The 27,796-nt window shown below is 36.3% G+C and overlaps 1 protein-coding gene across 6 annotated transcripts in view; it reads right to left on the reverse strand.

Moving 5' to 3' along the window:
• RAPGEF2 (Rap guanine nucleotide exchange factor 2) overlaps positions 1 to 27,796 on the reverse strand; it is a 187,858-nt gene that overhangs the window by 78,639 nt on the left and 81,423 nt on the right. For 3 of the 6 annotated variants that reach the window (XM_030947066.1, XM_030947067.1, XM_030947064.1), the window contains exons 5-7: positions 14,455 to 14,530; positions 12,143 to 12,310; positions 9,452 to 9,469 (exon numbers count right to left, since the gene is read on the reverse strand). In XM_030947066.1, the coding sequence (XP_030802926.1) occupies positions 9,452 to 9,469; positions 12,143 to 12,310; positions 14,455 to 14,530 (262 nt within the window). Of the gene's footprint in view, positions 1 to 9,451; positions 9,470 to 12,142; positions 12,311 to 14,454; positions 14,531 to 19,428; positions 26,217 to 27,796 lie in introns of those variants that run through there. The other 3 variants (XM_030947068.1, XM_030947065.1, XM_030947069.1) reach the window with 2 other exon arrangements.

Raw genomic sequence — 27,796 nt, forward strand, 5'->3', positions numbered from 1 at the left:
AAGCACTCATTCTTACACAAGCATAAAGTTGAATGCATGGCTTTAAAACTATACATTATCATTTTTAAAAGTTAAAAATAAGGCATAAAATTTGCAATATTAATGACTTCAGTTGGCAGAATGATCACAGATTAGTTTCATTTCTTTAACTGTTTCAGTACTTCAGAAGTGGAAAAAATGCATTATGTCAGGATAGATGGAAGTTTTTCCCAACATTTACAAAATTTTCTCACGTTGGTGTAATGACTAGATTTAACAATGGCATATTAATTACATCAGAGAAGGTGAGAATGTGCTTTCTGTTCCTAAACTGGGGAAAAAAAGCATGAAAACAAAACAGCAGATACACTTTTAAGGTCAAGAATCATGATGTCAAGCGTACAGAAATAGCAAGTTGTCTTTACCAGATCTAAACAGCACTTTGACATCCATACCTGCCGGGGACAAGGTTCACTACTGAGATACAAATCAGCCCACTGTCTTGGAGGAAAAACAAACTAACAAAATATCCACAAAAACTCCCACATATCATTGTGTCCATATCAATTTCACAGCAAGAATCCAGGGACACAAATCCTTCACTTAATGTGAGGCAACCCTAAAATTTCACATTCTTTGTTGTAGAACAATGTAGGAAAACTTTAAAGGTGGATGACTGCATAACTCGTTCACGTGTATCCTACTGCTTCACTGTTAAAATGTAAAAATTAAACTCAGATATTTTTCTGAGGCCAATCAACTGTCCACATTCTATATTGTTACGGTCATTAGTAGTTCCACTGAAACCTGTTACCTGAAATACACTGACATATTTGCATTGCAAGGATGATTGTTGTGGCACAGAACTGAATGTATCTGAGACCAACCAAGGCAGGGGAACAATTATTTAATGTCTCGATATGAAATATTAATGGATTAAAAACAAACAAACCCCACAATTTGCAGTCTCCTGTAAATGCTAGCTGGTATTCTGTCATTTTTTGTTGTTTATTTATTCATTGGGTGACTTCAGCAGTAGTGAAGGGGCAGTAGTTTTGTTCTAAGCTAACACAATATGCTTTTCTGAGGGCAACAAGGCCGGCGAGGGGCTTGGAACACAAACCCTGTGAGGAACAACTGTGGGAGCTGGGCTTGTTTAGCCTGGAGAAAAGGAGACTCAGGGGTGACCTTATCACTCTCTACAGCTCCCAGACAGGTGGGTGTCGTCTCTGTAGGTGGGGGTTGGTCTCTTTCTCCAGGCAGCAACTGACAGAACAAGAGGACACAGTCCCAAGCTAGGCTAAGGGAAATATAGGTTGGATATTAGGAAAAAGTTTTTTACAGAAAGAGTGAAAAAGTATTGGAATTGTCTGTCTGGGGAGGTGGTGGAGTTGCCACACCTGGATGTGTTTAAAAAAAAAATGGATGTGGCACTCGGTGCCATGGTTTAGTTGAGGTGTTAATGCATGGGCTGGACTTGATGATCTTGAAGGTCTCTTCCAACCTAGTAATTCTGTGATTCTGCGTGTGTGCGATTCTAACAGTTTCTTACTTAGAAGTTTTAAGGGAGAATCTGAAATTCTGTTCAAGGTACAGATGTAGATGGGACCAGCAGAAAACCACCAGACTGCCTGTTCATCTTTTTAATGTGGACTTGAACATCTCCCAGAGTAGCTTACTACTTGTCTCTGGTGTTTTGAGGAAGTTTAACTTTGAAAGAGCTGGCTGCTGTTAGAGAGCATTTTCACTCACTTCAGCTGTCTGTTGGAAGGAAATAACTCGTTTTTGTCTCCAGCCGTAGTCTCATGCCAGGAGACTCTCTGAAGAGCCTACTTCAGGGGTTCCCAATTAAAATCACCACTGAAGAGTTTACTGGTGTAAGATCATTTTCTTTTGGGAGAACTGTCTCCTTGTGCCCTTGCATATCCTCTCTTGTGTAATGCACTAACATATCTTGAGAGCTTTGTGCCCTGCCTCTAGCAACTGTACAGAAATAATTTATACAGATCTCTCATCAGTAACAAACCCCATGCAATTTCACATATCCTTTACGTTAAAAATAATTATCAAGCAAAATGAGCTAAATTGGTTTTATATAGGAAAGAAGTCAAACCATGACATCATATCCTTCAAATAAAGAAAACTTAATATAAAAGTCTAAGAAATGCCCTTTCCCTTTCCTCTTCCCTAAACAAATAAATCAGGAAGCCAACTACCATCACTTGATGGATGTCTCATTTTGCAAATGTAACACTACGTTTTTCCCCTTGCAATTACAAGATCAGCTACCTAGATACAGAAGTGCCAAATAAAAATAGGTAGAAGTGCACCTACCAGACTGAGTTTCCTTTGTCATTTGGTTTTACAATGTTTTGTATTCCAAGACTGGTGTCAGAATTCTTACTTTTAAAGTGGTCTTTTGTGCACCACAGATCATTCTAAAACTTGAAAACCAGTTAGCTGCAGGCCTTTCATTCACCTATTAGTGTTCAAGAGTAATACATGATTTAGAAATAAAAGGAAGGAAAAGTAAAATATTTTACATAGTAGGACATGCATACACACATGCATATAAAATAATGAAAAAGTGTGAGAACATAACATGTGTAGGTTTTCTGCCAGGCTCATCAACAATACACATAACACCTGCCAGCTGTTCCAGCTGCATGTTAAAACTTTACTGTCTGAAAATTCAAATATAATTAACACTAACCACTCAAACCTAAAGCCCAGATCCTAATACCCATCACACATACAACACTATACTAACACTTTAACTAGACCTTACATTTTAAAAAAGGTTTTCTAAAGGAAAAAAAAATTAAAAATTTTTACATCAGAAAAGTGCAAATACAAGGAATTTTAAAAGTGCATTAAAAGTATGTCTACACAATAGGGTGGTGAAGGACAGGGAAAGAATTCACACACAAACCTTGTGTAAATTCAAGGTAACTACCTTGCTTTACTTAGGACTTGTTAGTTCTGAAATGAACTGCTACTGAATGAAGGATGCAAGCATGGATAATGGCATTTGTACTCAGCAGGATCTAGCCTGGGCACTGTAATACACACATCTACCCAATAAAGTTGAAAATGGTTTACCAATCACACATTAGAAATGCTCCAGCACCTCAATGTCTTCTTTGTAGTGAGAGACCCAAAACCTAACAGAGGATTCCAGGAGTGGCCTCACCAGTTCTGAATACAAGGTGACAATCACTGCTGATCCAGGCAAAAATGCCATTTGCCTTCTTGGAACCTGGATCATTACTTTTTCCCCATGTTTCAATTCTATAGTTGCTTAGAATATTTTAACTACTAAATCTGTTAATTTTTTAGAGCTTTGAAATTCACTCAGCAAAATGATAATTTGAAACTAGTCAAGTCAAATACAAGGCTTTATTAAAAGTACTCAGAAATACCTAATAATACTAATAATTTTAAGTCACTATGTCAAGCTCAGGTCACATAACAGTGGCTCAGATGCTTGGGAAAAAAATGAACTGAGAGCTTCTTTCCATCCTTTAGTGGGCAAATAACTGCACTACTACTATCACTCGTGATACTGGTCTGTACAGAAATGCCAGGATTGAAAGGATCTGTATTAGCATTCTACAAATATAATATGACAGATCCCATTTCCCCATATGTACTTTATAGACAGTGTTTCTAACTGAACAACCCCATCCTAATGAGGATATCCTTTTACACATGTATATATTTGCTTTTTTAATTTTCCTCAGCTCTAATCACAGAATTTGCTGTGTTGGAAGGGCCTCACAAGGATCATCGAGTCCAATTGCTAGAAATAAAATATTTGTATTTAATTACATTGTGCAACAATCAATTTAGAAAAGAGTTATGAAAAATCCATTTTTCTGCTGCATGAACAACTTTATGCTTTGATGACATACTTCACATTTAGTTTTACACCCTACGTGTCAGAAAAACAATCTTTCATACAGTATAAAAGAACACATCACAAGTCAGTATCAGCAATAAAATCATGCTACTCTAGAAAATCTAGGCTGTTATTAACCAAAGTTTTACATATGTGTGGTCATTGTCAACTCTACAAGCTGTAGACAGGACCCAGTGCATTAATATGTCAAAAAAAAAACCCCTCAGAAATATTACTGACACTTCAGTTGCAGAAAATACTGCATGGCTTCAATGTTTCTCTGAGTTTCCACTCCTAATCACAACTACAAATCCAGTTATGACATCAATGTGAGCCCTTCCAAAGGGAATGGAAGAATAGCAAATCCCAATGGATATGAGAGCTCTGCAGTAAGGATGATGTAATTTATAAAAATAGACAACCTCTGACAGAAGCTGCAAGTTGAGTAAATAACACACTGCATGTCATTAATTTTGCATTAGCTTGCCAGTAGTAATTACTAAAAGGATGATGAACTAACAATTTTGCTTTGCTTTGGGTGCTACACAAAATAAAATAATAGCATTGCTCATATATTAATAATAATACAAAACTTAATACATAACTTTAAACAGTAACAATCCCTTACAACAGGGGTGAAGAAAGGAGGCTGTGAGGCTAAAAAGGTGGTGTTTTGCCAGAACACAGGGATGGGAGTTACATATTGTCATTATACCGTTTACCAGTGGATGCTCCCGTGAAGAAACATCCAACTTCCATAAAAAACATGATTACCATGAGCTGGCTAAATCATCTCAAGCATTTCACATTTCAGGTAAAATTATCCCACCATTTTTGTAGTGTCTTGCTTCAAAATGCACCTAACATGTACAACACAGTCACACTGTTCAGGAATTAATGTTACTGGATGTGTTCAAATATACAGACTATGTCTATCTATTTAGTATTTTGCATTACTTCCCATTATGATGCGCACACCAAGCTCAATTGCAATCATGAGCAGACCATCACCATCATGGAATAACAAAAGCAGTTGCCCTTGAAATTACACACTGGATTTTGTAGATGAAGAAAAGCAACTTAATGAATATCCTTCCTGGTAAAAGGACACTTGCACTTGGCAGTATTCAGAACTAGCCCTTTTATTAATGGAACAATCAATACAGTGTATTTTATTTTCAACATGAACACTAGAAATGTTAAATGAATTATTTTATACTGTTTTGTTATTAATAGAGACAAGTTTGTATGGACAAACAAGCATGCATTATCTATGCTAACACGTTTAAAACTTCTCATCAGCAATACTCTGCAAATTTAGGTGTGTACCCAATTATGCTTTTCTGCTGACATTACTTAAATTAATTTGTGTCATAACCAGGAACAGAGTGAGTTCATTTCAACGTTTATTTAAAAATAAAGGCAATCTTCTTGCTTTCATTTTGCTTAAGCCACAGAGCAGAACCTTCTCAGTTTCCTTCCTCTTCACATTTTTCCTCTGTCTGGAGAAAATCAGTTACCAGCAAGTTCCAAAATCTAATCCATTTAAATAGATCCAGGTACCATAACTCATACAAGCCTCTAAAGCCAAAACCTTTGAACATCCTGAGCTCCAAATGCTTCTGACAACCAAGTCTATTAGTCCCCACTTGTTTTTCTGGGAACTGTTTTCCTTTGTAAATATACTTGCAACACTTCTAAAGTCAAAGATGCTTAAAAAATTATTTTTCCCTCCAACCTCTCCACATCCTTTGCACCTTTTCACAAAGTCAAGTTTTCCTTGTGTCTATCACACTTTCTTGCCCACTGTCCCATCAAATAATTTTCTTAGACGTGGTTCTTTCTCCCTTTTCTATTGTTAATGTGAATACTCATGACTAAATCTGCTGTTTGTATTTTGTTTTAGTAAGTGATCTTGTATTAGAATGGAAGTTCTATACATTTCTAAAAATCATCAGAAGCATTAAAAGCTGCAGCTATTTACAGGCCTGAAAGATTGACAGTGTTCCTTTAAACAGATTTCTTGTAGACTGGGTATCTGGCAACCACTTCTACTGACTCAAACTAATTTAAAGCAAGTGAAATTCTACAAGACAACTAAGCATGCTGTGACACTGGAATCAATTTACTACATAAAATACAATGCACTAACATGAATACAGTTTATCAAGCTACTGCAAAGTCCACACTGTTGAAAAGCAAGCACATGTGAGGTACTTCATGATCATATGTGTGGTCCATGGAAAGACATGCAGCAATGTGTATTTTACAACATGAGCAAACATGCAGAGAAGCAATGGTGTTTTGCTGGTTTTTAAGATTAAACCTCATCCCAAATTATACTGGACTTCTGCAACAAAGTGCTAAAAATTGAACCAACTTCTTGGAATTGTCATCTGTTAACAATCAGAAAACACTGCTTGTCATCTTATAAACTTCCATATCGCTTCAGTAGCCACACACTGAATAAAGGAAAACAACCAGGGTTTTGCATCTAATTTAGGCAGAAGAAAAAAAGGGGTTTTTTTAAATCTTTCCTAAATGTAGCAATATGAAATACAACAGTTTTATAATATCATTTTGCAGACAAAAGAAAGGTAAAGGCATATTAGTTTCATAAAACAATCTGAACATAAATTATTCAATCCAGGTATTTTAGATTCTTGGCAGACAATGGGAATCCAAACCTTTTCAGAAAAAAAAAGGCTACTTTGCCAATGCTTTACACTATTAGTTTTAAAAGAAGATAGGAGCAGGAAGAAAGTTTTCTACAATTTGCTACTAAATGAGTAGGCTCTTATCCTTTTCTAAAAATAGCACACAAGCACACAAAAAAAAAGCTTGAAAAAACTCTCATGCTTATTTTTTCAGGGAGTCATGGCTGCAGATCAGATTTGACTCAGCAACATTAGACATGGTATAATTTCCAGCCCTCCTCTCATTCACATTTTCAGTCAACTCCTTCAAATAAAATCCAAAAGGAATACTTGTCTGCCCTAAACACATCTGACAGTGCTCCACAGCAGTGTGTGAGGATGAAATTGTTACATGCCTGTAACTGGGGTGGAAGCCGGGTTTATCGATGGCTCTGTGCTCACTGCTCTTTTCTTTCCAACACCGGATAAAGGGATTGCCACCTCACGTGAATCTCAAGCTGAATGGGATAAGGAAGGCTACTAAAGGCAGAGAGCCCTTTTGCAGTGATTTCAGCAGCTGGCTGACAATGCACTAGCAGCAAATTTTATAAGCCTGTTAACTAATTCAAATCTGGAGAGATGCACACAGAGTAAAACACCACACAACATCTTTCTGTTCAGGGCTATCCGCAGGTGCTTCAGCATTATTCTTACAGGCCTACCTGCATCTCTTTAAATACATCCCAGTAAGATTTGATACTTTGCCTTTAGCAAAGACTACAGTACAGACTAGTAAAAGCCCACATCTCAGTTTACAAACCAAGTCTAGAGAGACACGCACTATCACAAACCAGGGAGTTACAAATCACTGCTTGTAATCTCTATGCCACTAAAGAACAGCACCTTATTTCGGACACATAGTGACTTTTCCTTTATGAGTTTGTGTCAATTTATGCCAAATATTCCATACATCATATACAGAATAGCCAGCTCAGCAACACTCAGACTGAGCATGACTAATTCTTCACAGATGCATTGAAGCAGCCACAAAGTTTACTGGCTGTAAGATATTACAAGAAAGTCTATCCTTTATTAAAATAATTCCACAACTATTCACTTTTAAAATATTTAAAAAAAACAAAAACAAAAAACAAAAAAACAACAGTCTAAAGCAGAAGTAAAGCCATGTAGGTTCTCAGGAGAATGGGTTCACAGTTTTTTCAGTCTAATCATTCTAAACAAAGGCTTTGCACTGAAAATATATGATGTAGCCTTAAGTATAGGTACACACAGAATGAAAATCTACATTCAGGAGTTAAAATCCTATTTCTGCTATTAAGTAAGGGGGCATTAACACTAACCTAGTTAAAGATGTTTCTGACACATGAGAAGCACAAGCAAACATTTTCTAGATTCAGTTGAGGGCAGCCCAAATTTATCAGCTTTGGGGTTTTTTTTCCCAAAAAAGAACTTATCAATTTTACCAAACTGTAAAGGTGGTAAAAAAAAAAAGGATGTAGTTTTATCAGTGTGGTAAAACACATTCATTTTATTTCCATTTGCAATGAAGTTTCTATTTTCCTTACCCTGGAAACTACCAACACTTGTTCTAAAAGTAATATGCCTGAGTACCGATACTCAACATTGGATTTCACATCAAATGATCTTTCAAACGTTAGGGTAAATTATAAAATACTACAAAGTCTTTCAAATTCCTACCATAATTTGACATTATCACTCTTAAAAACAGTGTTTTAGTAACCACAGGTTACTCAGGATCATGCTACTGAAAACTGGGGAGCACTGATCTGAAGGTAAGGAACTGGGTGCCTCCAAAAAGAAGTGTACTACACATTTTGAAGGAAGAGAACATTTCAGCCCAGAAATCACTTGCCTATGATACTGGAAATATATTGAAATTTGAACTTTTTAAGTGTTTTAGGTAAACGAATTTAACAATGTGACACAGGAGGAACTTTCAAAATAAACACATTTCGTGATAAAAAAATTACTGGAAAATTTACCAAAGCAATGTTTGAAGAAAGGGAGAATTTTTAACCTAAAAAAAAAAAGTAGTTTCAATTTATTTTCAGTTCTATCACAAGAGATTTCTCAAGCATAAAAGTAGGGACATTTAACAATTTGATAATACACATTCTTATAAAACATTTTATGCGATGGATGCTCAGTTTTGGTTTTGGCATTGGCAAGTGCAACTGCAAATGCCACTTAAGTTTAAAAGATGCCACTCAGATCTTCAGATCACTTTGAGTGCATTTGAGGTCTGATATCAGGAAAAAACTTCCATATTTTGTTTGGTTTGTTACCATTCCAAGATACTTGACTTATTTGTGCACCTTCTTCTCCCTAGTTTGGTAAAGCTGTGCTTCAGATAATGGCCATTCAGACATACTTTGCCCAGAAAATCCAGCCTCTTTATACTAAGTCAGTAGAAACCATCAGAATGGAAGACAAGCAAGAAACACCATGGCAAAGCCTTTTTTAGTTTCTTTACTGCTCATCCTGTCACACTCCACTTCCCTGTTTTACTGACATACAGATACTAAACAGTGACAGAGGGCCAATTTTTTAAGTCAAAATCAAAGATTAAGTCCTCTGAGCCATGAAGGAGATACTTGAGTAAAGCACCTGCCAAACACTAAATATTTTATATACACCCTTTGTTTATAGTTCTAATTTCCTAAACATCACAGGATGCCAAAGCAAGGAAGGTCAATCAAGCTGGGCAAGAGATATGCTGCTGTCAGTAAATTTCACCATTACACAGGTATTTTTATATCACAGTAAGATTGCTGAGCTATCAAAGCAAAGGCTAGAAGGCAATTTTAGTCACAATGTCGCGTCAGTATTATGGCACCACACCACAAACCCACAAGTAAATTGTTAGTGGACCATACACAGTAAGTTACAATACCTGAGGTTTAGTGCATTCCTGTGAGCCAAAATGAAATGAATGCCATATAGGAGGAAAGGAAAAGATGAACATTATCAGACATGCCATAGTACATTCCACCACTATGAAGATAATGTTAAAATCATGTTAATGAGGGTCCACCATCCCATATAAGTTGGCTCTACTGCAGAGCGCCATGCTGCAACTGAGAGCGCTGCATTTAATTTTTAATTCTTGAAAAGCATACCATGCATCTGCATTTCATGTCTGCTTTTATGATATAGAAAACTTTCTTCAGAAAATGCTGTTTGAACCTTCTGAAGAAAAGCATACAGAGCCTACTGCAAATAAGGCATAATTATTTATCAACAACCAATACAATAATTCTACATGCTAGCTCTATGGATTTAGGGTAAAACAGACTATAGGAAAACTACACATTGTGAAGATTTTGAGGATACTATGAAAGCAGCTTTATTACTTTGAGTCTTATATACATAACACCTAAACTAGTATACATGCACATGGAAGAGCAAACTTGAAAAAAATTATATTATATTAATCCTTTTTCAATTTAATTTAATGCTTTCATCTTTTTTTATCAAAAATTTAAAAAGTAGAAACAAAGATGACACCCTGACAGATACTGACCAAGGAATGGATGGGCAACAAGTCCAGGGCAACAAGTCCACAAGGTATGTGCTATAATGTGTCTTAAATTCCTATGTATTTCCAAAAAAAAATCCTGCTTTTTCTGTCAATTTTTCAAGAAATTAAGACCAATAATATGAGGTCAAAGGACATAAAATAGGAAGGGCTAAAAGACAACGCAGCCTGTATGGTTAAAGCAATAGAAGTAACATTGCTAGTGGAAGTGAATGAGGGAATAATGTCTGCAAGATCACCAAATACTGTAAAAATAGGAGGAAATGGACCAGCATGAAGAGTCACTAAAATGTAGTTAATACATTGTAAAATTCATTTGAGCTTATTTGACTCTATTTGCCTTGATAAAAATAATAAAGCCAGTTATAAGCATTATATTACACTTGGAAAAGCAGCATTTTACTGTAATTATTGTAAATTTTACAGTTTATTTGGCAATCTCTTCCATCTTAATGTGAAATCTCGCTTGCAATGGATTTCCCAGCACATACACAAAAACCATTATGAACTTGCACAACAGAATAGCACAGGATGGACTTCTGCTTTTAGTACCAGTTAAGCTTACAAAAACTCATCAGGCACACCTGAAGTGAAATTTATACAACAGGCAAAGAACCTACGAATGCAAATGGCACTGTGTAATCTAAATATTGCCCTTCTAGAGTTAGGTACAAATCACACTACCACTGTTTGCTAAGCACAACATATATATCTAAATAATATGAACAAAAGCAATTATTTATGTAATTCCTACAAAGTACAATACCGCTTTTTCCTTTTTTTTTTCCAAATACAGGCCAGTAAAATGTTTTATTTTCAAACCAAGTCAGCTGGCTCAATTCACCTTAAATCTTGAGGCAATTAAAACTGCACTGAAAATTAAACCATTAAAAGCTGTTGTATAAACAAAACCAAATTGTTGGCATAAAATGAAATTATTTGAGTCATGAGGAAAAGCCTGTATAATTAACAGATGTAATCAAACGTCTACACACTTATAGACACACATTGAATATACAGTGAACTGGCAAACAAGTCAAGGAATAAAGGGTAAGGAAAGAAAAATTGAAAAAGCTAACAACTGCATTGTACCAAAGATGGCATTTTAAAATCACTAAAGCTCTCATCCTGTAAATTTATATGTATATGGCTTACATTGTACAAAATTTAGCCCATGGAACTCAATGAGATTAAATATGCACAAAGTCATTTATGCCCATGCCTTTATGGTTCTACCAGATTTAGAGCTTAAACAAATAAACGAGAGCCAAAGACAAACAGCTTTTCCCGTATTTTGCTCACAGTTGTAATCAATACAAAACAAACATATTAATCGAATAGAGCTTTTCTCAGTTTAAAAGCCATATAAAATATTTCATGGAAAAAAGTTTTAATTATTAATTTAATTATTAGTTTATTTTCATCTCAAAAGAAAGTCTGGAAACATACGTAGATTCCCTCCCTCACCCTCAAAAGCAATCAAGTAAAATGACTAAATTATTTCCTCCATGATGGGCCAATTACATAGCTTACTAAAATCCAAGTATAAAGGGCAAATACCATCAGAAGTTCATTTCAATTTTACATTTCAGTTCTTGATTCCAAAAAGAAATGACAGATTTAATCCAATTTGGTGTACTGCCATGCAGCACAGTCCTTTTCAGGCAACACCTGTTATCACATATGTGAATGAGTGCTCCACTAACTGACCTTTTAACACAGTACACTGAACTAATTCTACTGTAACTTAATAGAAAAGGAAATGAGAGCAGAATTTCCTTAACAATTTCCCATAATGATTGGAACATTAAAAAATAATGCACGACATTCACAGTCATAAGAAACGTACTTTCAACTCTGAACTGAGATGCAAGCTGCACACATGTTCACGCACTGATGGAGCCACATTCACAGTTATTTTGAAGGGAAACCTCCCCACAGAAGCACACTTGAAAGATATCAGCAAGTTTAGCCATTTTGACCCTGTTATTGTCAGTAATTTTCCTGTTTATGTCTTTTTGTGAACCATAAATACAGACAGCTTACCGTATGGTAGCCTCTGGGTAGAGGTGGCTTCCCCACAGGATAAGGGTCAACAGTATCAATAATTGTTTGTCGCTCCCCTTTCTGGTTGATTTTCCTAAACCTCCTTCGAGATTGCCTGTGAGATGCTTGACGCTGGAAATATTCCTCATTTTCTTCCATGTAATCAACCTACAACAGATGCAAGAGAGTGTGTCTTTCCCCACAAGAGAGAAAAATGTTTCCTATTGTTTGAAACAGAAGAAATCTTATTTTCAAAAAGCAGCAGCCAGCTTTGAGTTTGTTGCGTTTTCAGCACTAAGTGTGAAATTGCTACTAAAAAAGAAATAGAACAACATCAGTATGAAAAGGATCACAGAATATGATCACTTTTCAAAAATGACAGAAGAAAAATTCTTCTCTCCTTGCCCCTTTTTTACACCTGCACAAATACAAACATTTCACCAATCAATACATTACAGAAAGAAAACTGGTACAAGAGAACACTTGCCTGTTTCACTATTGACATCTATTCAGCTTCTTCCCTAACTGATCCATGGCAAAAACTTCACTTTCAGGCAGGACTGGTGTTATCATTTCAAATATTTTGAATGCGTAAAAGGATTTCTAATAGAATGGATTTGTGCATTAAAAAAACACACTTCAAAACAACAACAGGAAGAATAAAAAATACCTATTAGGTATATCCTAGTATAAAATTAGTCTGCTCAGTTTCACTGTCTACAGAGTTTGAAGACTACTTTACTGCACAACAGTATGCCGACATGAAAATATTTGAACTAATAATTCTGATTTTCCCAGAAGAGAATGATCTTTTTGCAGTAATTTGGCTGAAAATCAACATCTCTTCTGTGTTTACCCTACTAATAGAAACCTTACTCGAGTTATTTGAGACTAACAAGGAAATGAAGAAAAAAGTCACAGCTTCCAGCATTGACTACATAGGGGGATTCAGTTAATTCCTGTTATTCAATTCCATCCCTCAGGATGAGAGATGAGGCACCTTGCAAGGTTCCTGCACATTTTTCAACAAGGAAATGTTAGACAAAATACTCCTACGAATTTGCAGCTTATCCATGTCAGAAGTGTCACACATCAGTCGGCCCAAGTGACAGAGTACAGCCTTCAGTGCACTAACTCAAATGGATGAGCACAGCCCCTGGTTCACTGCCTGCAGTGCCTACCCCCTCTGCAGGGAGGATCTGTTTCACGCCTGACACCTTCACACTCACACCCTGCTACACTTCTTGTGCACCCAAACAACTCTGGGGATAGGATTCTTTCTATTCAAAGTACAATTATTCCTTTGAGAGCCTGAGTGAAGCATTCAATTTCATCTTTCCAGAACTGTAGAGATTACATTTTTTGGCAAACACTTGCCTCTGACCTAACATTATCCATCAGTCAAAAAAATTTCTTGTTGTTTAGTCATCTCCTTTCCCAATATCTATCTTTATACCACTCTCCCTTATAACTTAAAAGGGAATGCATGTGAAACAGGCAGACATTCACACAGCTACAACCAGTGAAATTGTATATTTCTAGAAAACAGAACTGGGACAACAAACTGTTTCCCAAATGGTCAGCTGCGAGTTACAAACTGGTAATAAACAAGCACAATCCCAAAGTAATACTACATTTTCCTGAGCTTCCACAAGTTTTACAGAAACTCTCACTTTTTAGGAAAAAATGGTTAGCGTCACAGTCTATATTTAAGCTACCTATATGGCTCAGATAATTGTCATGCCTGTATCATGAACTGGTCTGATTCTGTGACAGAGAGAAAAAAAAAAATAGCTCACCAATTCTGCATTTGTTCAGATGACATGCCCTGGGGTGTCAAATAAAACTTTTAAGCCTGTGAACCCTCAGAAACAATGTTCTGCCACTGGACTACAGCAGATGTTGGGAACAAAATACCCTCACCTTCACCCAGAAAGGTTGACAGAATTTAAAAACATTCAAATTTATTCTTAAAAACCTGAGACAGTTGAGATTAAATTTAATTCAAACATTAATTACTTAAACTAACCTGAAATTAATACTTTCAAGCATCTAGGTTTACCAATAATAATAATGAAGCTGTTTCAAAAAAAACAAAAAAACCACAAACTATTCTGCCAGCACAAGAAAACTTGAGTTTTACAAGAAATCTGAAAAAGTAAATGTAAGAACAATATAAATTATAGGTATGACATCTCATACTTATTAAAAGATCATGTAGAAACCAGAAAATCGTAAGTCTTATTGGAAGCTGAAGTGTTACCAAAGCTGGTCTGTAAAATTTGAAAGCAACTGACTGAAAATATTCTTACCACAATCATTTCAGAAGGCTCTAAAACAATGCATTCACATCCACGTCTGAAGCTGCCAGCAGAACGCTTGCCAAAACTGAAAACCAAAAATATTTCAGTTAGAAAAGGAATCAGAGCTATAAGAGAATTCAAAAGCATATTTACATCTTAGCCAGATATCGTAAAGCAGAGAAAAAGCATACATACCTGTGCACAATACAAGTTTCAGTCACGTCCTTTGACAATTAAGTGAGACCCAAGGACACTGAGAGCTGTCTATTTTGTATTTACATAGTTCCCTAAGAGTATTTGCTAAATAAGTCTATTAACACCAAAACAAGTGTCAATCAAGAGCTGTCTACTGAGGAGGCATAGTTGATTCTGAGCTGCACTAGAGAGTTTGATCTAGTATCTTCTGGCATTACAGTATTAAGTTACCTAAGCTATCTGCATTTCTTTAACAAAAGCTAACTGGCATACCAAAGAAAGAATTAAAGGGCTGATCAACTTCAGTTAGCTCTTTTCTACTTAAAATGAATTAATAAAATAAGGAAGATGAGTGTATTCCCAAATTAAATAGATGAGGACAAAAGGTTGTTCTGCCCTTTCATGAGACATTCTCATAGTAGTGGAATAATTAAGTTTACTATTTTGTTCCCTGTAAGAAAAATTGAAAGGTTTTTTGTTTTGGTTTTTGGAGTGTTCTGCCTGCATTAGATGTATCTGTGCACCTGCAAGGTTCACTGCAAAGAATCCTCAAAGTGCAGATGTAAAGGTGGAGAAAAGAGAACCAGTACATGATTCAGAGAAATCCAGGACCTCTACACTTAGATTCTTAATCATACACCATCAGAGTGGAAGAAAGGCAACCTGCTAAAGTTTTATGTCGGGGGTGTGTGATTCTTCCTCTGGCTACAAATGCCAGGTCAATGTCAGACCTTTCCCATTGCAGGACAGACACTAAAATGCCTGCAACTTCAGGACCTCTCTAAGTTTGTTGTAACCAATCCACCCTAAAATAGCTGAAAGCCAATATAACTATTTGGCCTTTCCCTTTTTTCCACTTAGCACTGTGCAACAGACTTGGGAACCCTTCCTGTCTGAAGCCCCCAGGGCAACACCTTGAAAAACAAACAGAACTCAACAAAACTGCTACATCTGAATTTTAACCAATGCTGGCATGTGGCAACACACTGAAGCTACAGAGTTTGTGAAAGATAACTGTTTTAAGCTTTATTTCCTAACTCACAAACTGCAGTTCACACATTCAGAGCAGTCTATCCAGCCAGTTCATATCTATGCTCCTGTCCCGCCTGGCGATCAGTAGAAATGAACAATTTAACTGCTACCCCAAAGGCTAATCTCTTGACAACAGCACATTTATAGGCTCAAAAAGAAGGCAGTCAGATATTGAAAAGAAATGCCAGCTGCGCTTATTCATCAAAATAATAATCGCATTTAATGGTACATGGGACTTTTACAATAGAAAAAGTTTTCCAGAATACTAGGCCTCTTGAAAAGAAATATTCAATAAAGAAGTCTCTGAATAAAATGCTTATTTTCCTTGAGGCAAACACATGCTTCATCCTACAGTCCAGCAACAAAACACAGGGTTCTTTACTCTACAATACCATCTTGAATTTTAAACAATTTCAACTACTCTTTAAAGACACCAGAAAATGAAGCCAGTACACCGACTCATAAACTGTTGTACAAGTGTCAAAACTTATTTTCTCAGCCAATAGTCTGATTCATACCACAGTTTTTCCTTACAAACAGAAAGGAGAAGCACAGAAAGCAGAAAGTAAATCAACTCAATGATTGAAAAACGAAAATGCAAAAAATTGTGACTAATAAGTCAACTTATTTGATACTCTAGTTGGAAGCACACAGAAATAGTCTCTTCCCATTTAGAAAACACATATTGCTGTATTTTTGCCAACCCGTTTTTGTAGCCTTGGACCAGGACACCTTGGAGAAAGCACTAATTTCAACAAAAAATGTATATACACTTTTCAATTCCACCTTTCTTCCTCCTCTATTGCTGTCTGTAAGTATCAACTTTAAGCTTCTGTCTGTTGCTAATCACTGCTGACACGCCAAAGTTTCAAGCTTTGGCAAACAGAGTGAAAATAAAAAGCTGTGTTTTGGATGTGCTTTTCTATTCTTGAATAACTTATTTAGATTTAGCCTTTTAGCACCAGAAGTAGTCAAGGCATGAATTCAGTTACTATAAAGAAAATTCTCAATTTCTGCCCCCAAATAACACACTGGTTCTCACAGCAAATAACTATGCTATTCCTGGACTATTCAGACTCCTATGACAGCACGAAATTTATCAGAGCAGACAGAGCATCACATGTATGTATTATCTTTGACCAAAGATCACAAGGCACTTCAGGCTGTAAACAAACTCTCTAAACTTTGTGAAGTGCTGTATGAAAGAAGACAAGTAAATCAAGGCACAAGAAAGTTAAATGACCTTTCAAGCGTTGCAGTTCCTAGATGGCCACACCAGCTAAATCTCCTGACTTCCAATCTCTGGTGAAAATTCATCACCAGTGAGGAATTCACATAATCAGTGAAAATGAGGGAACTCTCTTGTTGCTGTCCACTACATCTGGGCACTTCAGAATTGTCCATCTCTGACTGTGCTAGAACATCCATCACAACAGTGCATACCCTCTCTTGCAGAACCACACTCAAACATAGGTTTTTTGTTTGATGTGCAGCTCTGAGAAACAACTGGCATCTTAGGGTACTGCTAATCCTGCTGTTTCAATTCATAAGACTGACATCAAAGCCAGTACAATGTATCTGAATTAATTTACCAGTTTCCCACAGGAGCAAAAATAAAAGACCAACAAAAAAGTACTTCAGTGACAGTCTTCTCCAAAATGCCTAGCTGCAGTAACTTGCCACTCAGTAGAGGAGGCCATCAAACAAACTCAATTTAATTGAAGACGTTATTTGAAACATTAGCATGCAATAAGAAGCAGCAAATACCCAACACATTATACAGTCTGTTTACTGAGCTGATAAAAAAGTCCAAAATGTAAAACCTTGTATAAAATTCTTTATTATAAGAATGTGAGGCACTGGAGCAGGTTTCCCAGAGAAGATGTGGATGCCCCATCCCTCAAATTGTTCAAGACCAGGCTGGATGGTGCTCTTGAGCAACCTGGTCCAGTGAAAGGTATCTATACCCATGGCAGGGTATTTAGAATTATCTGATCTTTTAGGTCCTTTCCAACCCAAGCCACTCTCTGAAATCCCAGCAGAACTTCATATAAGGAACCATGAGCAGGCATGTGAACTGGCTTGTGGGATGTTAGGTACCACAGAGAAACAGCACCAAGCAAATAAAGCTTCAGGGAAGGGCTGATTATCTTCTTCATATCAGCTCTACTTCAGTAACTTTGACTAAACAATATTCTTTACAAAATTCTGATGCCAGACTTTCCATAGAAAGTGAGTTTGACTACCCAGATTTCTCACAAAATAGTCACCAAAAGTACTGGCTAGCTAAAGTACAATGTAGAGAGCCTTTATTAGCAGGTTTCAATACATCAGGGATTCGACAAATTTACTTCTTCCCTTACCATAGGGTGAGATAAGCCTGTGCATACAGAGAGCATAAGCTAAACCCCATTTTTGTTTTTAAAATGCAGTAGAGAATTTTACATTATATACACTTCACATGTGGTTGTATCACACCATTCCATTTAAATCCAAATTGTCTTATTAAGCCTTATTAATTTCAATATATAAATATAGTTTGTTTGCAACTATTAAGGCAATGGTACATCTGAAAGAATCACAGGTTTGCAACTATTTTCTCTAAATCAGTGATGAGCATAAGGGAATTTCACCAAAGGAAGATAAGGCAGTTTAAAGGTATCTTTGCAATTGTAGCTGTCAATATGGGATGCAGAGGTTATAACAGTAATCTAGAAAGACAGAAGGGCTGCCTGGTCAGGATATTGCTGCCTCACCTAAATTCCCCAGAGAACCTTATTTTGCAGCAGCTTTTCCAACACTTTTCTTCCCTACTACCAACACAAGCTCTGACTTGACAATCCCCAAGTATTAAGCTTCACAGATGCTCTTCTCAGTACCTGTCCTGGAGATAATTTCACTTCTGGAGTCCTTTTCTATCACAGTACTTGTATTCACACAGGGATATTGAATGCATGATGTGAATATAAACCTACTTTAATTAAAAAAAAAATAACAACACCAATCCCCACCCCCCCCCAAAAAAAAGAACAAAACTAAACAAACAAAAAGCCCCAACTCAAGCAACTAGCTAAAGACATATAAAAATATTATTTACAGGAATCCACTTTATAGTGGACAGCCAGGTATTTTCCCCAAGCAATTTCTCCCTAACTATACTATTCCTTTAAATAATTGACAAATGTCTGATTTCTCACTTGAATATTCAAAAGCATTATTTCCAAATAAAGTCATTAGTATTAAAAAACCATGTTTTTTCTCACTATGTATTCAAAGCAGGTATTTTAACCCACATAAGTAGTTTACAATTTCCTTTGCATTTTAACGCATTCTTAAATTGAATTTACACTGATCAGAGATGACAGTTCCCCTATCCATAAGTGTATCTTACTACAAACATTTCTCAGCTTACAACTTGTTATACTGAAAACATACATAGCTGGCTAAAGAACAGAGGTATCAGTTTTCAGGTTTCATGCTAGTTAACAGAAGACAAGTTTTAAATGAAAATTAAGGGGTTTGATGTTTCCCAAGTTTATATTCTCAGTTTTCATTTAAAAAACTCTTCACTATTATGAAACTACAGTAGTTTAAATGTGCCTATGGCTAGCAAACAACAACACAATAATTTAGGACCACTGTCTGCATTTATTCCACTTCAAATTGAATAGATTTACTAATAAAACAAAAAAACAAAGTACTTCAATTAAATGAAACATCTAAAGCCGCAACACATGCATTTTTATAAGCACTTACACATTAAGACAGCCAAAAACTTGCAGTTATTGAGGTGACTTGTTCTATTCTTTCTCCTATCATCATGACATTGGAGGACAAGGCAGTTTTCTCCAGACATGACCCATCCATTTCCCCAGGTCCCCAGACATCCTCACACACGCTCACACAGATGCTCTTTTCAAAGCTCACAGGAGAGGCAGCAGCTACTGAAGAGGGAATGTTTCTCTATCAGCATTCAGCCCTGTCCCCTCACCCTGGGCCTCCACATTCCTGTTTTCACGTCAACCCAGCTCCCAAATGGAAAGTTATTTCTCAGCACTGGAATGTAAATGCATTCATCAAAAGTGATGCAGAATCTGAAGGAAACCTCACAGCACCAAGAAAAGGGTTTTCAGTGTTAAGCCCTGTTCTTTTTCCCTCTTAAAAATCAGAGATCACGCACATAGAAAATTCAATTTCACTTATGACAATTTTGCAAAAAGGACAGAAAAAATTAGGGTTTCCTCTACAATGTAATCTTAACTTTTATTTTGATATTCCCTACATTACATTAGCCTAAGGTTTTAGTAAAACTATTTCTAAACCTTACAATGATAGCTCCACAAAGTATGGTCATGTCTGTGGTGCACATTCTTCAGCAAATAATAATAATACTGTTATAGCTTTATGTATATGTAATTGCAATATTTTGAACAAAGTTGCTGGTTGAGAATAAAATCTATGTAATTGACACTTGCTCTGAATCAAAAAAGAATTTTCTATTTAGACAAGTTGTAATGAAAGGAAAAATACAAGCAGCAAATTTTCTTGTTTCTCAGATTCTTAAAATCTTATAAGGTATATGTAAGCAAGGAAATTAGTTCCATACAGATTTTGCCTTTTTTTTTAATTAAAAAATTACAAAATAATTAAAGTGGAAATGTAATGGATGAATATTGAAATATTTTATTCCAAAACTCCAGAAATCAGGATATTCAAAAATTTTCTTTGTTCTGAAGTTTTCAAATGGGAGGTACAATGGGTTTAAGATCACTGATGTGCAGTATTTGCTAATGCAGAACATCTAAATAAACATGGAGATTAAAGTAAACATTATCCTTCTCCCACCTTCACTGAAAGCAATCTCTTTATCTGTGGCAAGACTGTATATAAAATCCATAAGCACAAGGCTATGCACGGTTCAGTTCGGTTTCTCAAGCTTTTAACATATTCATGATAAAAACGGATCTTAAATTATATAAACCCAATACTTCAAAGCCCTTTTTATGAAAATTACATTGCTTCAATTGACACCTACATTTAGGAGAATCATAGAAAACTACCAAAATTAAATACAGAGGTATTGCATGAAGCATATTTAGAATTTGAAGTTATGTAAGCAAAGTGTCTTCATTTGCTCTGAGGTAGCCCTCACCCTGAAAATGCTATTATTACCATCACCATTTGCATTCAAGTGCTATCCACTCAATTTCCAATCTTTGCTCTATCCTCCAGTTCTCAATATCAGAGCAGAGAGGAGTCCCCATGCCATTGGATGGATCATGTGCTGCATGTCCCACCTGCACACTCCACTTCCTCACAGCAGTGCCATGACTGAGGAGGTCATGGCAGGCACCTGCTTTCAATCACTGCATCAATTATTATCTGATGGTACGGAAACAAAAATAAGCAGAAATGTCTGCTCTCCAAAAAATCCTAAAAATCAAATCCTGATGTAACAATCAACATTCAGCTAGCAACAACATCAAAATGCTAGTTAGTTAGATTTAGTTGTAAAGCCAACCAGTCACACTGGTTGGCATGAATTCCTTGATGAAATATAGAGCAGTAGTCAGTAGACGTCTAGAGGGGAAACAAAATGGGAACTATTTTTTATCTGTCATTTAGAGAGATAATAAGGGATTCAATCAAGTTTCTCCTCATGAATCTTTTCCATTAAGAACTACCATATTTCATTTTGGTATGTCCATATCAGAATAAAAAGCATCAGTCCCTCTACGTGGTTTATTCTAGCCAAGCTAGGTTTAGCCGGGTTCACATCAGTGTGCTCTGAAACCCAGAACCTCCATCCAACTCATCCTTGCCAAGGAAAAAAAGAAAGTTACAATTAAGAAGCTCGGGTACATGCACACAAGCCATTCCCAGGGGAAGGCATAAGTGCTCTGATGAAAACTAAATTTGGCGTGGCCATTTTTTGACCCCTCAGAAAAAAGGCAGAGCCCGTCATGCATGCAGAGCCACTCTAACGTGAACAGCGCTCCACTGGGATGAGGCAGGCAGGCAGGGAAGGCAGCAGGGTTTCCCCACACTTAGAGCTGCACACTGCAAACTGTGAAAGAAAGAGTTTGTCAGCTGAAAGACAAGGCATCATTATACAGAACATCAAATTATCTGATAATATAGGCTGACTTCTTTGATTCTCATTTGAATTAGTGCCCGTCTTTTAGGAAAAGCGAGGAAAGATGCAAGGGATGCCCAAGCTGCTTTTGACTTGTAATAACTATTCTTTTTAATAAAAATATAGTGGTCATCTGCATATTTTAAAATATTAACTAGATTAGGGTTTTTTTCATCCTTTAACTTATGTAATTCCTACAATGTTGTTCTATTTTTAGCTTTTTTTTCAGCAAAAGAAAGTCGCTGCTTTACAAAAATGCTTTTCAGTTGAAAGGGAAAATTGAGATGCTGGCAAGTTGAAGAGGCATTTGCAGAACTGTCACTACTTGCAAATCCTGGAGACATGAGCTCACTGCATACCATGGATAAGGATGATTAGGCTTATCCAATGTCATATGATAGCTTAGGTGTTTACAGTCCCAGATACAACAGCTCATGTGTCAGGGAAGGGACTCACTTGCAATATCACAGCTAAGTACACACGACTTAATAATACCTGGGAGGAGTGTTTCACAAGAGAAAAAGGCCTGAGACATCCCTGCAGCTCCTTGCTTGACCAGGGACCAAACCCCCTGCTGCCTGTGGGGGAAGAGAAATCATGGTGCCAAGGATAATAACCCTGCTGCTGCAGCAGGATGGTGCAAAGAACCCAGCAAACAGACAGAGAGGATGCTTGATGACTAACCAGGCCATATTAAAACTACAGAATAAAAAAAGCACATTTATAGTAAACTAACGCTTTAAATAATTCCTGCTAAAAATGTGTAGAAGTTAAACTCCAGCCGGACACTTTAGTGAACCTCTTCAGTGTTTTGAACACTTCTAGTTAGCATCCTTACAGATGACAGACCATACTGCTTTATCTATGTAATACTCATAGGGATTTAATTCTTATGCAAATGCAACCCAGATCAGAGGTTCCATTAATCTGCTAATTTATAGCTGACTACTGAAAGCACTTCAAAAGAAGTTCCTGAAAACACACAGTGAATAATTTAAAATTAGCTAGATTCTAGAGGTTTGTTTCCATAGAAAGTCCTCTCAGTCAACCCTGAAACGTGATTTATGATCTTCACACAGTTTTTCTTTTAGAGCAGAGTACTGTTTTGACAAGTGAGGTTAATTTTAATATTTTACCTGGTTACAAGAGTGAATATGGTAGCAAGTTTGACTAGTTTAGGTAGAAAAATTAAGTAATTGTATAAAGTTTCACATTTGTTGCTTTTCACTTTATCTTTTCATAATGTAACATCAAAACTAAAAAATAAGCCGAAAATGGTTTAAAATCCCATATGAAAAAGTGCTTTTAAGAATAACAAACTGTTTTGCAAATTTACTGTAGAAAGAGTAGATGCTCAGGGTCTTTATAGCAGCAGGTGATCCTGAATACTTTTCAGAGGGGAATACCACTAAGTGTTCCTTTACGACCCTTTTATATATACCACACTAGAGAAACGTTTTAATGGCATTTTTCTGTTGAATTCAAGATCTATGTTCACAGACTAAACATACAATTATATAAACAAACAAAACTGGAACCTACTATTAGAGGCAACAACAAATTTAGCTTGTTGCAGCAGTTCAGCTTTGCAACCTATCTAGAACAGAAAGCTCGGAGGCAGGCACCTCATCAGCACACTTGGGAATAGATCCTTCTTTGGGAAAAATTACCCTTATTTTAGTTTTACATTAGAAGTTCCTGTATTATTTTATCTCGAAAAACATTCAAAGATGAAAGGTTTTTTCCTAACCTACTTTTTATCTTATTCTTTCAAATAAATAAATAAATGAATGAATAAATGGTTTGAATAAAGACAGCTTTGCTTATGCTTCATGTCAGTGACGTCTGTGTTGCCATGGAGATTGCTGTGACATCACAAGATCTACATAATGGTCTCAAAGAATGAGAAGTTGTTGGAAAACATTACTTAAGAGGCAAGACCTTGTCTAAACACAGCTTAGCTTATTAACATTCATGAAATTCATTCAAACAGAGGAGTATTTTTCCAATGTCACACAAAGACTTTAGATGCTAGTTTCTAAATGAAGACTTTTTATATTGAAAAATACATAATAAGCATTTTTACGTCCCCCTAGAGACTTTCATAATTAAGGCATTATAAATTTTCAGGTTTTTTTGAATTACTGAAATAACTTGACACGTCATCTAGGTTTTTAGAAGTAAAACAAGACTATATATATTGACACTTTCCACACACACTTACACACTTAACTCATTCAATACAACTAATTCATTCACATGGAAAGCTAAACCCATTCCTTCAATAACAAGTTTCCATAAATTAGTGTACAGAGCAGATGTATTCAAGATACATATGTATATTTGAATGAATAAACAAAGTAAACCAGTGGAATAGTAGTGACAAATTTGTTTTAGTTATTTAAATCATAATTTGAAAAATAAATTATTTTTCCCTTGAAATGTTATACCACGTGTTGTATCCCTAGATATGTTTTTCAGAAACCTTTGGAAAATTTTGTATCAACTGAAAGGAAACTCTCAGACATTTTCAAATCTTCTACAACATGGAGCAACATTTTGTTAAAAAGACAATTTGTGGAAGAATTACAGTAGTGGAATCACGCTAAGAATCAAGACAATAATTCTAATTCCTTTCAATTATTCTTTAGTCCTCCAAATACATAAGTAAACATCATTACTTCAGCTTATCTAGATGGTCATTCAGCAAAATTAAGTTTATGAAAGTTTAGACCTGGAGAGGTTCACCTGAAGCAAAGAAAAGGCAGTGTCCCCCGTCCCCTCTCTCCACGTGGGTATAACTTCTGATTTTGGTATTCTTTACACTATTTTTGCACACAGTTCCTTTTGTTGTTATTTTGAGGTAAGCAATGACCAGATTACTTCAGTTCATTACTCTTATAAAACTTGTCCAGAGATCCTGAGAGCACATAAAACAAATAGGACCTCAGCAAGAATCCTATAATGCAGTTTTCTCAAGTAACTGAGGGGGGCTTTGATGTTTTGCAGGTTTGTACTACAACTCAAAACCTTAAGTACTATTAAATGAATCAGAGGAAATCTTAAATCAGAAGGAAAAGATTACATAATACGACATCTCACCAGCTGCAATACCCATTGTGAAAAGGCAACCATTTTCTTCAGACAGATACTTATTATTAACAACGCAAGCAGTAGCAGATACCCTGATGTAATGGGTCCCACATTTAACTTTTAAATAACCATTTCCTTTATTACACAGAGAATTTTCTCCTACATAATTTCTCAAAAAGAGTTCTCAATGTTTTTCCACATCCCCATTTGTATGCAGGCAATTTATTACAATTTCAGAAAACAGCTTTTTATTATTAAAATCAAAACTGAAATTTTGGAAAGAAAATTTCAAAGTGTGAGTACTGTTGAAATAAAATATATCACATAATTATAATGTACAGAAGAGCAGTAAAAGCTAAAGCAAAGATGAGCAATGTTTCCAAGATTGCTTAGATGCTGCTCTCAATGACTTTAAATTGTGACATGCTCCATTAGAGACCCTAATGCTGGGATTAGAAAGGTGCCTCTAGTCAATGAGACACAAAATAAGCTAAAAAGAAGAGTCAGCAATGAAACCATACTGTTTCAAGGCCAGCTTTTACAGGAGCAGATTTTAGAAACCAGACAATCAACTAAACAGCACCAAAATTTTTGAACAAGAATACAATGTCATCAGGAAAAAAAGTGAGTGTTTCCAGTGGAATTAATCTTTTTTGCACCCAGATGGGCAGGTGGGGGAATAACAAAAAAAAGGCTCAAAAAACCCCCACTACTATTCCAGCTTTTTTTTTTCAAAAATTAGTCAAAATTTTAACCAAAATTTTCTAAGATTTAAAGTAATGGGATCTGAGAGTTGGTATCAGTCAGAGTCATCAAAGATTACGTTGCCTCTATCAGCTACCTTAAAGGATTCTCTCTTTTCCTCTCCTGCCTTTCTGCTCAAAATTATGCTGCATGAATCTAGGTTGTTAAACTCTTCTGCTTATTTTTATTTTTCCTTATGGTCCTTTTCAGTTACTTGGAGCTGTTAAGATACATTCATGATTACACAGATAAAATCTACTGCCCATGTTACCTCAGATTTTGTTTTTCATTGGCATTGGCAATATCCCACTGAAAAATTTTCATTACACTTAATCTGTAAAGTAAATGCAAAAAATAACCTAAATTGGTTCACAGGCTCTCCATAAAAGCGGTGGTCTGGATTTATAATGCTGAGTACTTTGTTTCTATGCTCTGCATCACAAGTGCCATTTTTTCATTAGAGTAGATACACTTCATTTTTAAGTATTTTCACAAAGCCACAGTTTCAATGAGGAAGATAAACACCACTGAAGTGAATAAAGCAGAATGTAAGAAAAGCCTAACTACTTTACTTATTTAAATGCACTGACAGTGTCATTTAAAAGTGGCAGGAATTGTCATCTTGACTCAGCTTACAATTACCATGCATGAAACTATGAAACACCAAATCCAAGGATCTCTTGAATCTGCCAGCTCTGCACCACCAATTAATGGTGTCTCCCCTATGGAAAGCTTATGAAATTGTTGTGAACATTCCACAAATGCCCCTGAGCACCAGCAGGTGATCCAGACCTTCCCAAGCTCATCGTCAGGTCTTTTGTATAGAAAGAGACAGAAATCTGCAGCTCTAAGTTTATACATCCAGGAACTGGTATAACGTTTGCATTTGTGAGAGCTCCTCAAGTTTGCTTTTCTCCTACCATGGGCATTTCCATCCCTGAAAGCCTCCCTCTCCTTAAGAGGAATCAAAACAACTCAGGCTCACTGAAAACATATCCAGGTCATTCGACACTTTCAGCTTCATTGTTATCTTGTCATTACAAACTTGGAAGAAAGCCTGGTAGCACCAGACACACAACGCTGAATTTCTATTTTTGTTTTCAAAAGATGCCAGTGTAATAGATTAAGTCCCTTAATATTTTATCAGCACTGCAAAAACAAAATTCCAGTAGCATTGAAATATGACAGGAACAACACCAGACACCAGCCAATCTCATCATTTAGGAACTGTCTCCTCTTCTATTTCCCAACACCTCAGATACTGTCATGATCAGTTTCAGACCTCAATAAACTCTTCAATTACTCAGCAGAACAGAAGATGGATGGGATAAAGGATAAATTAGCTGTAAAAATAATTTTATGTATTCATATTCAAAGAAACCTGTACACCATTTTTTTCAAACTCTAAGGACACTTTTGGGTGGCACGTAGCCTGTACTCTGAATCACAAATTTTGCTGAAATAGCAGGCAACAAATTTATGGCTCAGCTAATTCAGCTCAGCCAGAGCTGACTGTGTTTGAAGTGATGAAGTCAGACTCACTCGAAGCCCTCCCTGCATGCCCTGCCAGCCCTTGGGGAGCTGGGCTCAGCCACAGCCCCACGGCAGCTCCGGCTCCTCCAGAACCTCATCAGGAAGCCTGCAATGACCCACACGAGCGAGTGCTGGATTTCACTGGCAGCACTGACCATCATACCAACAGATGAGCAAAGTCAAGGTAGATGGCCAGATCAGGCACTCCCAGTAAAATGCTACCTCTTGTAAGCAAGATTTTATTTTCTCTAGAGGAGTTTGAGTCTCAATAAGTAATCACAGTCACACGTGCTGCAACAAGCATAATTTTCTGTTTGCAAGTAACAGTAAACATCTCCATCAAAAAGGACAAATGCAGTCTTTTGGGTAAATGCAGACAGTACAAAGCAATTAGTGTTTATTTCTCAATGTCTATTTAAAATTCATTGTGAGTAATTCATGATAGCCACGCAGTCATAAATGGACTGACATCACTACTACTTCCAGCTTCCTCCTTCAGCTCATGAGCTCAATCTTTCCTAGATTAAACCCTAAGATCACACTCCTGCATGCCTCAGTTTCAATTGATGGGACTAAAATGCTGAACCAAGACATTCAAACCAGACAGAGGACAAGGCA

The sequence above is a fragment of the Camarhynchus parvulus genome, chromosome 4 (genome assembly GCF_901933205.1).
Source record: "Camarhynchus parvulus chromosome 4, STF_HiC, whole genome shotgun sequence".
In the NCBI taxonomy this organism is placed as follows: Eukaryota; Metazoa; Chordata; class Aves; order Passeriformes; family Thraupidae; genus Camarhynchus; species Camarhynchus parvulus.